Consider the following 12,040-nt stretch of genomic DNA (forward strand, 5'->3'; position numbering starts at 1 on the left):
CAGAGCAGAGCTTTGCGTAGGCCTGGCTTCTCGGTGTTTGCCTGGGGACAGTGACTGGTCCCAGAGCTGCCTGGCGGTGGGTTTTGGATTCTGATGGCTGGTCTCTTCCCTCCTTGGAGGCTGCCCATCTGTGTGTCCCAGCGCCAGCCCAGGCGGGGGCACTGAGGCGGCTTCAGGAAATGTTTGTTGAGTGAATTAAAAAAAAATCCAGCCACACTGTGGGTCTGGCAGACGTGGGCCCAGACTGGATCCCTCTGGGCTGGGCTCTGATCTCAGTTAGTGGCTTTCCTGGGGAAATGGGCGGGGGGATGGGGGGGTGGGGCGGGGCAATCGGCCGTGCCTGGGGGTTGACGCTGCCCACACCCCACTCCCTCAACCCTGCTCCGCCGTTGCGCGGGCTGACTGGTACTGAGCCCCCGCGCTGCTCGGGGTGGTGTAGACTGAGGCTGTGCCGTGAGCAAGTGGCTCTGTGACCCCGGGGTGTGTTGAGTGAACCTGCTTCGTTGTAGCCCCGACGTGCGGGGCAGCGTGTGGGGGAGCGATGTGCTCTGTCCGGAGACGCAGCCGTGTCCCCTCCCGGGACCTCCCGGTCCCTGTCTGGAAATTGGGGGCCAGCAGGGGCCGTGGTGCCTCGAGGGCTGGTGTCAGGACCCAGTGGGAGGAGCGGGGATCCTGCTGGGCCCCAGCAGTGGCTGTGGCGTCTGCCGCAGGAACGCTCGCGTGTGGGGCGTCCCTGGGGCCCCGCCGGCACCCTTGGCCGACACGGCTCGGCAACGGGGAGTTGGAAGGCGCTCCCAGCTGCAGGATCCTTAGTTCACGTGGAGTCCCTCTTGGAAACCCGGTCGGCCTAGGGGATGAGCGAGGGCTCCTCGATCAGAGCAAGCAGGGGGCTTCTTCCCTGGCACCGCTGCTGCGGAACCCCGGGGGCGGGGCGGGGCGGGGCGGGGCGGGGCGGGGCGACGGGGCGGGGGGCGTGCCCTGACCCGACTCGCCCGCCCACAGCGCCGCGGCATGAAGGGCAAGGCCCGCAAGCTCTTCTACAAGGCCATCGTGCGCGGCAAGGAGATGATCCGCATCGGCGACTGCGCCGTCTTCCTGTCGGCCGGCCGCCCCAACCTGCCCTACATCGGCCGCATCCAGAGCATGTGGGAGTCGTGGGGCCGCAACATGGTGGTGCGCGTCAAGTGGTTCTACCACCCCGAGGAGACGAGCCCGGGCAAGCGCCTCCACGAGGGCCAGGTGGGCCGGGGGGCGATGGCCGGGGCAGTCCCTACCCGGGGGTCGGGGGTCAGGCGAGGCGGGCCCCGGGCTCACCGCGGCCCCTGGTCTGCGCTCACAGCACTGGGACCAGAAGTCCGGCCGCAGCCTCCCCGCAGCCCTGAGGGCCTCCAGCCAGAGGAAGGACTTCATGGAGGTAGGAGAGCGCGCGGCGCTGGCGGGGCCTCCGCTAGCCCTCCGCACGCGGCCTCCCCGCCCCGTCCCTCTGACCCTGAGCTGCTGTTTCCTGGTCTGTCTCTCCCAGCCTCTGCCTCTACGTCTGTCACCCCTGGTCTCTTACTCCGCAGGTCTCTGTGTCTCGGTCTGTGTCTGTTCCTCTCCGTTTCGTGGTCTCCTAGTCTCTGGGTCTCTCCCTTGGTCTCTGCCCGTCCTCGTCCGCAGCCCCACCATGTTTCTCGAGTTCTCTCTGGGGATCTCTCTCTGGCCCCTCGGGCCTGGGAGGGGTCTTCCCCCTGACGCCCGCCCGTGTGCCCGCAGCGCGCCCTGTACCAGTCCTCCCACGTGGACGAGAACGACGTGCAGACGGTGTCGCACAAGTGCCTGGTGGTGGGCCTGGAGCAGTACGAGCAGATGCTCAAGACCAAGAAGTACCAGGACAGCGAGGGCCTGTACTACCTGGCGGGCACCTACGAGCCCACCACGGGCATGATCTTCTCCACCGACGGCGTGCCTGTGCTCTGCTGAGCGCCCGGCCCGCGGGGCCCGCGCCGCCACCGCCGCGGCGGCCTCCCGCGCCCACTGTGTGCACGCTGGTGTGCCCGAGGACAGCCTGGCACGTAAGTGTACATGTGTGTGCCCGTATGCATGCACGTGTGTGCGCACGTGTGCACACGTCCAGACCCCCTTCCCGACCCCTCGGTGCCCCCACGAGAGGGCTCCTCGTGATCAGGGTAGGGCTCTGCCGGCCCCTCGGGGTCCTGGGCCTCAGCCCCCCCCCGTAAGCGCTCGGCCAGGTCCAGGTGCCCTCAGGCCGGTGCCAGCTGGGGATTCGGTGGGAGGGGGTTTCCGAGCAACCCCACTGATGCTCGCTTGGGGGTTCCCGCTGCTTGGGGGTCCTCCCAGTGCCTGGCCCCCTCGGCACAGAGCCCACCCTGAGCCTCCCACCGTGGGACAGGGGCACTCCCACACGCCTCAGCGACCAGGCCGGGCCTGTTCTGGGGGGCCTGGCCTCCACCCTCTCAGGACGGCCTGGGCTTGGGCAACAGAGCCAGGAGCACCGGCCAGGCGCCAGGGGGAGGGGGCTGCGTGCCCTGAGGCCCCGGGGAGGGCCCACCCCGCTGGTCCAGACCCTCACACTACAGACAACCCCCATGGTGCTGAAATCCTCGTCCCGGGCACACCCGGAGGGAGGCGGCAGTTCTTAACCTGTACAGTTTTATTGTACCAAGAGACTCTCCCCTGTATCATACGCCTTCAAATGGAGTCAACTTTTTAATTATATATATAAAGATAAATATATATAAATATATATAAATATAAACTTTTTAAAACTGTGAAAAAATAGCTATGAAATTATAAAAAAAAGCGAACACATTCTGACGTGCAGAATATTATTTTTTATTTCCTGTTAGATGAGCGTGTCTAGCACCCAGCTTCACGGGCCCCGTGTCCCAACCTCACCCCACGCGCCCCCCGGCCCAGGTGTACTGTACTCGCCCCCAGGATGGAGAAGGACGTAGGGCGAGCAGAGGCGGGGGGAGGGGAGAGGGAGCCGGCGAGCTTGCAGCCCTGCTCAGCCCATGAAAGCACTTAGCAGCCCCCGCGCCTTCCGGGGGCCCGGAGGCCTCGTCCAGACAATCTTAAGGGAAGGAAAAGCCAGACTTCGGTTTTGTCTTTTGGGGGAATTATTGTTTTCCTTTTTTTTTTTTTTTTTTTAAGTTTCTTTTGGAATTTTGTTTGTTGGCGAATTCTGTGTGATCTTTTTCATAAAAAAAAAAGAAAAGAAAAAAAGCTATAATTGGAAAAGTACCGTTGTCTGGAGTGGTTCATTTCAGGGGCTGGGGTGGGCCTGGTGTCGGATGCAGATCCTGGAGGGAGGAGCCACGTGTGGCTGTTTAAACACGAGCCAATTTGAATGAAAAGTTTCTTGGCCGCACTGACGCTGTCTTTGGTGGTCAACAGTCAGACAAGGTCAGTGGGCTCCTGTATTCGGCCTGCGTCCAGTGTAGAAAGGTCTCTCGGCCAGAATGGAGCTGGAGATCAGCCAAGGTGGCAGAGCAGAAAGACGCTGAGCTCACCTCCTCTCGCGAGCGCACCTCCTCTCGCGAGCGCACCAACACCACAGCTCGACAGAGCAGTCGTCAGTGAAAGAAACCGAACCCACCGAAAAGACCTACTACTACTAAAGACGTGAAGAAGGAACCACGACGAGACAGTTAAGAGGGGTGGACTTGCCGTACAGTCGGGCCCACATCCCCAGGTGGGTGAGCCACAAACTGGAGAAAAGCTAACACGGCAGAGGTTCTCCCACAGGAGGGAGAATTCTGAGCCCCACATCAGGCCCCCCCTGCTCAGGGGTCCTACCCTGGGAAAATGTGCCCCCAGAGCATTTGGCTTTGAAGGCCAGTGAGGCTAAATTTCAGGAGTTGCACAGGACTGAGGGAAAGACAGACTTCCCCCTTCAAGGGCGCGCACACAGTCTCCCACGCTCCGGGACGCGGGGCAAAAGCTGTAATTTCCTGGGATCTTGGGCCAGACCTACCTGCTGGTCTTCGAAAGTCTCCTGGAGAGGCAGGAAGCAGCTACAGCTCTCCCTGGGGACACAGACGCTGGCAGCTGCCATTCCTGGGCCTCCTGCGGGTGCATGCTGGCGCTGGCGGGTGCAGTTGTGGGGTCGTCCCTCTAGCTCCTCGGCGCCCAGACCGGGCCCCACCCAGCGGCCTGTAGGCACCGGTGCTGGGACCTCTCGGCCGAACAACTGGCTTGGGACACAGCCCCACCCAGCAGCAGACAGGCTGCCTGGAGACCGCCTGAGGCCACAGCCACCTCGAGACACAACCCTACCCACCAGACGGCCCAGCACTCAGCTCCACCCCCCAGCGAGCGGGCACCAGCCCCAGGCCCTGCCACCCCCACCGGGGGGCACACGCCAGATGCGCGAGAACCACAATCCCTCAGCCTGCCCACGGCACACCAGACCTTGCCCTGGGACGAGCTGGGCCCGGGCCCTGGCCGCTAACAGGCCAGCACACGCTCCAGGACACCCCGGACCCAACTGCGTTAGGAACAACCTGACCGCCCCCAGCCCCGTGACCTTACACCAGCTCTGGGACCTCTGGGTCCTGCAACCAGGCTTAGGACCTGGCTCTGCCTGCCAGTAGTCTGGCACTAACCCCAGGACCCACCAGTGGGCAAGCAACCGCCCTGGAGTCTCCTGGACCCTGACTCCACCACCACCAGGGAGCCAGCACTAGCCCTGGGGCCCCCTGGGGCTCTGCAGTCAGCCACCTTGTGACCTGGCCCTGCCGAGCAGCAGCCGGCAGCCTCCACGCGGGGCAGAGCCTGGCAACCAACCGGGCGAGGGCCAAGCGAGCCTGCCCAGGTAGCCTGCCGCAACAGAAAGACCACGCAGCCTTCACGGGGAAACCCTAGAGCACATAGCTTGGGTGGCGAGGGGAGCGCACTGCTGGGATGTATGGGACATCTCCTACGAAAGGCCACTTCCCCAAGGTCGGGAAACATAAGCAACCTACCAGATACATAAAAATACAAACAGCAGCTTAGGCAAAATGAGGCGACAGAGGCACATGTTCCAGATGAAGGAACGAGATAAAAGCCCAGAAGAAGAACTAAGTGAAGTGGAGACAGGCAACCTACCCGAGAAGGAGTTCAGGGTAGTGACTGTAACGATGATCAAAAAACTCAGGAGAAGAAAGTGCAAGAAATTAGAAGTTTCTAACAGAAAATACAAAGAACAACCAGAGATGAAGAATAAATGAAAAATATACTAGAAGGGGGCTTCCCTGGTGGTGCAGTGGTTGGGAATCTGCCTGCCGATGCAGGGGACACGGGTTTGAGCCCTGGTCCGGGAAGATCCCACATGCTGCGGAGCAACTAAGCCCGTGAGCCACAACTACTGAGCCTGCACGTCTGGAGCCTGTGCTCCGCAACGGGAGAGGCTGCGACAAATGAGAGGCCTGCGCACCGCAAAGAAGAGCGGCCCCCGCTCGCCGCAACTGGAGAAAGCCCTCGCACAGAAACGAAGACCCAACACAGCCCCAAATAAATAAATACATTTATTTTAAAAAAATACTAGAAGGAATCAACAGTAGACTAAATGATACAGAGGAACAGATCAATGATCTGGAAGACCAGAGTAGTGGAAACCGCTGATGCTGAGAGAAAAAACAATGAAAAGAAATGACAGTTTAAGAGACCTCTGGGACAACATCAAGCATGTTAATATTCCCATTACAGGGGTCCCAGGAGGAAAGGGGTTGAGAACACATCTGAATACAGAAGAGCTGAAAACTTCCCTAACCTGGAAAAGGAAACAGTCATCCAAGTCCAGAAAGCACAGAGTCCAACACAGGATTAACCCAAAGAGGAACACACCAAGACACACTGTAATTAAAACAGCAAAAATTAAAGATAGATTATTAAAAGCAGCAAGGGAAAAACAACAACATACAAGGGAACTCCCATAAGGCTATCAGCTGACTTTTCAGCCAAACCCCTACAGGCCAGAAGGGAGTGGCATGATATATTTACAGTGAACGAGAAAAACCTACAGCCAAGAAGACTCTACCTAGCAAGGCCCTTGTTCAGACTGGATGGAGAAACAAAGCTTTACAGACAAGCAAAAGCTAAGAGTTCAGCACCACCAAACAAGCTTTATAACAAATGTTAGAGAAACCTCTTAAGTGAACAAGAAAAGGCCACAACTAGAAATGTGAAAATTATGGAAGGAAAAAACTCATCAGTAAAGACAAACGTACAGTAAAGGTAGGAAATCATTCACGCACCACACTAGTAGGAAGATTAAAAGACAGAAGTAGTAAGGCCACCTAAACCCACAATAAGCAGTTAAGGGATATACAAAATAATTAGCTGTAAAATATGATGTCAAAAACAGTAATCGGGGACTTTCCTGGTGGTGCAGTGGTTAAGAATCTGCCTGCCAATGCATGGGACATGGGTTCGAGCCCTGGTCCGGGAAGATCCCACATGCCGCGGAGCAACTAAGCCCGTGCGCAACAACTACTGAGCCAGCGCACCAGAGCCCGTGAGCCACAACTACTGAGCAAGCGTGCCTAGAGCCCATGCTCTGCAAGAAGAGAAGCGACTGCAATGAGAAGCCCGTGCACTGCAATGAAGAGTAGCCCCTGCTCACTTCAACTAGAGAAAGCCTGTGCGCAGCAATGTAGACCTAATGCAGCCAAAACAAAATAGATGATATAAATAACTTTATAAAAAAAAAATCAGTAATCGTGAGGGGAGGAGGGTACAAATGTAGGGTATTTAAAATGCATTTGAAGTTAAGAGGTTGGCAACTTAAAACAATTACGTATATATATAGACTGTTACATAAAAACCTCATGCTAATCACAAACCAAAAATCTCAGAGGCATAACCCTCTCAGACTTCAGAAAATACTACAAAGCTACAGTAATCAAACCAGCATGGTACTGGCACAAAACCAGACATATGCATCAATGGAACAGAATAGAGAGCCCAGAAATAAACCCACATGTTTATGGTCAATTAATCTTTGACAAAGGAGCCAAGAATATACAATGGAAAAAGTCTCTTCAGCAAGTGGTGAAAAGACTGTCACCATACACAAAAATAAACTCACCATACACAAAAATAAGTTCAAAATGGCTTAAAGACTTAAACATAAGACATGACACCATAAAACTCTTAGAAGAAATCATATGCAAAACATTCTCTGACATAAATTGTACCAATGTTTCCTTAAGTCAGTCTCCCAAGGCAATAGAAATAAAACCAAAAATAAACAAATGGGCCCTTATCAAACTTACAAGCTTTTGCACAGCAAAGGAAACCACTAAAAAAAAAAAAAAAAAAAAGACAACCTACAGAACGGGAGTAAATACTTGCAAACTATGTAACCAACAAGGGCTTAATTTCCAAAATATACACACAGCTCATACAACTCAACAACAAAAAAATAATCCAATCGAAAAATGGGCAGAAGACCTAAACAGACATTTCTCCAAAGAAGACATTCAGATAGCCAACAGGCACATGAAAAGGTGCTCTATATTGATAATTATTAGAGAAATGCAAATCAAAACTACAATGAGGTACCACCTCAAACTGGTCAGAATGGCCATCATTAAAGTCTACAAGTAACAAACGCTGGAGAGGATGTGGAGAAAAGGGAATCCTCCTAACACTGTTGGTGGGAATGTAATTTGGTGCAGCCATTGTGGAAAACAGTATGGAGGTTTCTCAAAAAACTAAGAATTACCATATGATCCAGCAATTCCACTCCTGGGCATATATCCAGACAAAACTATAATTCAAAAAGATACATGCACCCCTATGTTCGTAGCAGCATTATTCACAATAGCCAAGACGTGGAAATAACCTAAATGTCCATCAACAGATAAATGGATAAAGAAAATGTGGTATATGTATACAACGGAATACTACTCAGCTACGAAAAAGAATGAAATAATGCCATTTGCAGCAACATGGATGCAACTAGAGATTATCATACTAAGTGAAGTCAGACAAAGACAAATACCATAATGATAGCACTTATATGTGAAATCTAAAATATGACACAAATGAACCTATGTATGAGACAGAATCACAGACATAGAGAACTGACTGGTGGTTGCCAAGGGGGAGGTGGTTGGGGGAGGGATGGAGTGGGAGGCTGGGGTTAGCAGATGTAAGCTTTTATATATATAGAATGGATAAACAACAAGGTCTTACTGTATACAACAGAAAACTACATTCAATATCCTATGATAAACTATAATGGAAAAGAATATTTTAAAAATGTATATATATGTGTAAAACCGAGTCACTTTGCTGTACAGCAGAAATTAACACTGCAAATGAACTGTATTTCAGTAAAAATATTAAAACAAAAAAACACATAAAAATCTATAATAGATACACATACAAAAAGAAAAAAGAATACAATCAACACTAAAGACAGTCATCAAATCACAAGGGAACAAAAGAAGGGAAAAAAGGACCTACAAACACAATCCCCAAACAATTAGCAAAATGGCAATAAAAACATACATATCAATAATTACCTTAAATGTAAATAAATGGACTGAATGCTCGGATCAAAAGACACAGAGTGGCTGAATTGATTAAAACAAAGACCTGCATACATGTTGCCTGTGAGGGACTCACTTCAGATTTAGAGACACATAACAGACTGAAAGTGAGGGGATGGAAAAAGATATTCCATGCAAATGGAAATCAAAACTAAGCTGGAGTAGCAATACTTTTCAGACAAAACAGACTTCAGGATTATTATTATTATTATTATTATTGGCCACACCGTGCAGCTTGTGGGATCTTAGTTCCTTCCCTGACCAGGGATCAAACCTGAGCCTCCTGCAGTGAAAGCGTGGAGTCCTAACCACTGGACCGCCAGGGAATTCCCCAAAATAGAGTTTAAATAAAGACTGTTGTAAAGAGACAAAGAAGGACACTACAAAGAAGGATCAAGGGATCAATCCAAGAAGGAAATATAACAATTGTAAATATATATGCAAACAACACCGGAGTACCTAAAGTACATAAGGAAAACATTAACAGACGTAAAGAAATTGACAGTAACATAATAATAGTAAGGGACTTTAACACCCCACTTACATCAATGGACAGATCATCCACTGAGAGAAAATCAGTAAGGAAGCAATGGCCTTAAATGACACATTAGACCAGATGAACTTAATTGATGTACATAGAACATTCCATCTGAAAGCAGCAAAATATAAATTCAAGTGCACATAGAACATTCTCCAGGATAAATCACATGCTGGGCCACAAAACAAGCTTCAGTACACTTAAGAAAATTAAAATTATATCAAGCATCTTTTCCGACCACAATGCTATGAAACTAGAAATCAACTATAAAGAAAAAACTGCAAAAAGCACAAACGTGGAGGCTAAACAATATGCTACTGAACAACCAATGGATCACTGAAGAAATCAAAGAGGGAATAAAGAAATATGTAGAGACAAGTGGAAACGAAAAAAATGATGATCCAAAATCTATGGGACACAGCAAAGGCAGTTCTAAGAGGGAAGTTTATAGTGATACAAGCTTACCTCAGGAAACAAGAAAAGTCTCAATCTAACCTTACACCTGAAGGAACTACAAAAAGAACAAACAAAACCCAAAGTTAGTAGAAGGAAAGACATCATAAAGATCAGAACAGAAATAAATGAAAATAGAGACCAAAAAAAAAAAAAGAAAGAAAAAGATCTAAAAGCTGAAACTAAAAGTTGGTTCTCAGAAAAGATAAACAAATTTGATAAACCTTTAGCCAGACTTACCAAGAAAAAAAAAGGGGGGGAGCAGGCCCAAATCAATAAAATCAGAAATGAAAAAGAAGTACAACTGACACCACAGAAATACAAAAGATCTTAAGAGACTACTACAAGCAACTATATGCCAATAAAATGGACAACCTAGAAGAAATGGACAAATTCTTAGAAATATACAATCCCCCAAGACTGAACCAGGAAGAAATAGAAAATATGAACAGACCAATTTACCAGTAATGAAACTGAATCAGTAATTTAGAAACTCCCAACAAACAAAAGTCCAGGACCAGATGGTTTCACTGGTGAAAACTATCAAACATTTAGAAAAGAGTTAACACCTATCCTCCTCCAACTATTCCAAAAAACTGCAGAGGAAGGAACACTTCCAAGTACATTCTATGAGGCAAGCATCACCCTGATACCAAAACCAGACAAAGATATCACAAAAAAACAAAATTACAGGCCAATATCACTGATGACACAGACACAAAAATCCTCAAAAATATTAGCAAACCAAATCCAACAGTACATTAAAAGGATCAGACACCATGATCAAGTGAGACATCCCAGGAATGTAAGGATTTTTAAAAAAATCTGCAAATCAATCAATGTGATACACCAAATTACAAACTGAAGAAAAAAAACCAAATGATCATTTCAATAAATGCAGAAAAAGCTTTTGACAAAATTCCACATCCACTATGATTAAAAAAAACTCTCCATAAAGTGGGCATAGAAGGAACATACCTCAACATAATAAAGGCCATATATGACAAACCCACAGCTAAAATCATTCTCAATGGTGAAAAACTGAAAGCATTCCCTCTAAGACTAGGGACAAGAATGCCCACTCTTGCCACTTTTATTCAACATAGTATTGGAAGTCCTAGCCACAGCGATTAGGCAAGAAAAAGAAGAAAGGAATCCAAACTGGAAAGGAAGAAGTAAAACTATCACTGTTTGCAAATAACATGATACTATGCATAGAAAACCCTAAAGATACCACCAGAAAACTACTAGACCTCATCAGTGAATTTGGTAAAACTGGAGGATACAAAATTAATATACAAAAATTGGCTGCATGTCTAATCACTAACAATGAACTATCAGAAAGAGAAATCAAGGAACAATCCTATTTACCATCACATCAAAAATAATAAAATACCTAGGGGAAAAATCCCGTACTCTGAAAACTGTAAGACATTAATGAAAGAAATTGAAGACGACACAAACCGATGGAAATAATACACTGTCTTCCTGGACTGGAAGAACTGATATTTTTTAAATGCCCATACTACCCAAGGTAATCTACATTCAGTGCAATCCCAATCAAAATACCAATGGCATTTTTCACAGAAATAGAACAAATAATTTTAAAATTTGTATGGAAACACAAAATAGAGAAAACAGTCTCAAAAAAGAACAGAGCTGAAGGAATCATGCTGACTTCAGACTATACTACAAAGCTACAATAATCAAAACACTAAGGTACTGACACAAAAACATACAAATAGATCAACAGAACAGAATAGAGAGCCCACAAATAACTTGTGCACTTATGGCCAATTAATCTACAACAAAGTAGGCAAGAATTTACAGTGGAGAAGACAGTCTCTTCAACAAGTGGTGCTAGGAAAACTGGACAGCTACATATAAAGAATGAATTGGAACACTCTCTAACACCATATACAAAAATAAACTCAAAATGGATTAAAGACCTAAATGTTAAGACTGGAAACCATAAAGATCCTAGAAGAAAACATAGGCAGAACACTCTTTGACATAAATCGTAGCAGTATTTTTTTGGATCTGTTTCCTAAAGCAAAGAAAATAAAAGCAAAAACAAACAAATGGGACCTAATTAAACTTAAAAGCTTTTTGCACAGCAAAGGAAATCATCAACAAAACGAAAAGACAACCTACTGAATGGGAGAAAATATTTGCTAACGATATGACCAATGAGGGGTTAATATCCAGAATATCAATATATAGTTCATACAACTCAACATTTTTTTAAAAGCCTGATTTTAAAATGGGCAGAAAGCCTGAATAGACATTTTTCCAAAGAAGACACACAGATAGCCAACAGGCACATGAAAAGACACTCAACATCACCAATCATCAGGGAAATGCACATTGAAACCACAATGAGATATCACCTCATACCTGTCATAATGGCTATCATCAAAAAGAACATAAATAATAAATACTGGCAAGGATGTAGAGAAAAGGGAACCCTTGTACACTGTTGGAATGTAAACTGATGCAGCCA

General features: G+C 48.1%; 1 protein-coding gene across 2 annotated transcripts in view; it reads left to right on the forward strand.

Annotated features, from left to right (window-relative positions):
* Window positions 1-2,409, forward strand: part of TNRC18 (trinucleotide repeat containing 18) — an 82,810-nt gene extending 80,401 nt beyond the window's left edge. For both annotated transcript variants that reach the window (XM_059037315.2, XM_059037314.2), the window contains 3 exons: window positions 1,003-1,239; window positions 1,340-1,414; window positions 1,756-2,409. In XM_059037315.2, coding sequence (XP_058893298.1) covers window positions 1,003-1,239; window positions 1,340-1,414; window positions 1,756-1,962 — 519 coding nt within the window. In that variant the 3' untranslated portion in view covers window positions 1,963-2,409. The remainder of the gene's footprint in view (window positions 1-1,002; window positions 1,240-1,339; window positions 1,415-1,755) is intronic.
* Window positions 2,410-12,040: the final 9,631 nt, after the last annotated feature.

The sequence above is a fragment of the Kogia breviceps genome, chromosome 14, assembly GCF_026419965.1.
Source record: "Kogia breviceps isolate mKogBre1 chromosome 14, mKogBre1 haplotype 1, whole genome shotgun sequence".
NCBI lineage: Eukaryota > Metazoa > Chordata > Mammalia > Artiodactyla > Physeteridae > Kogia > Kogia breviceps.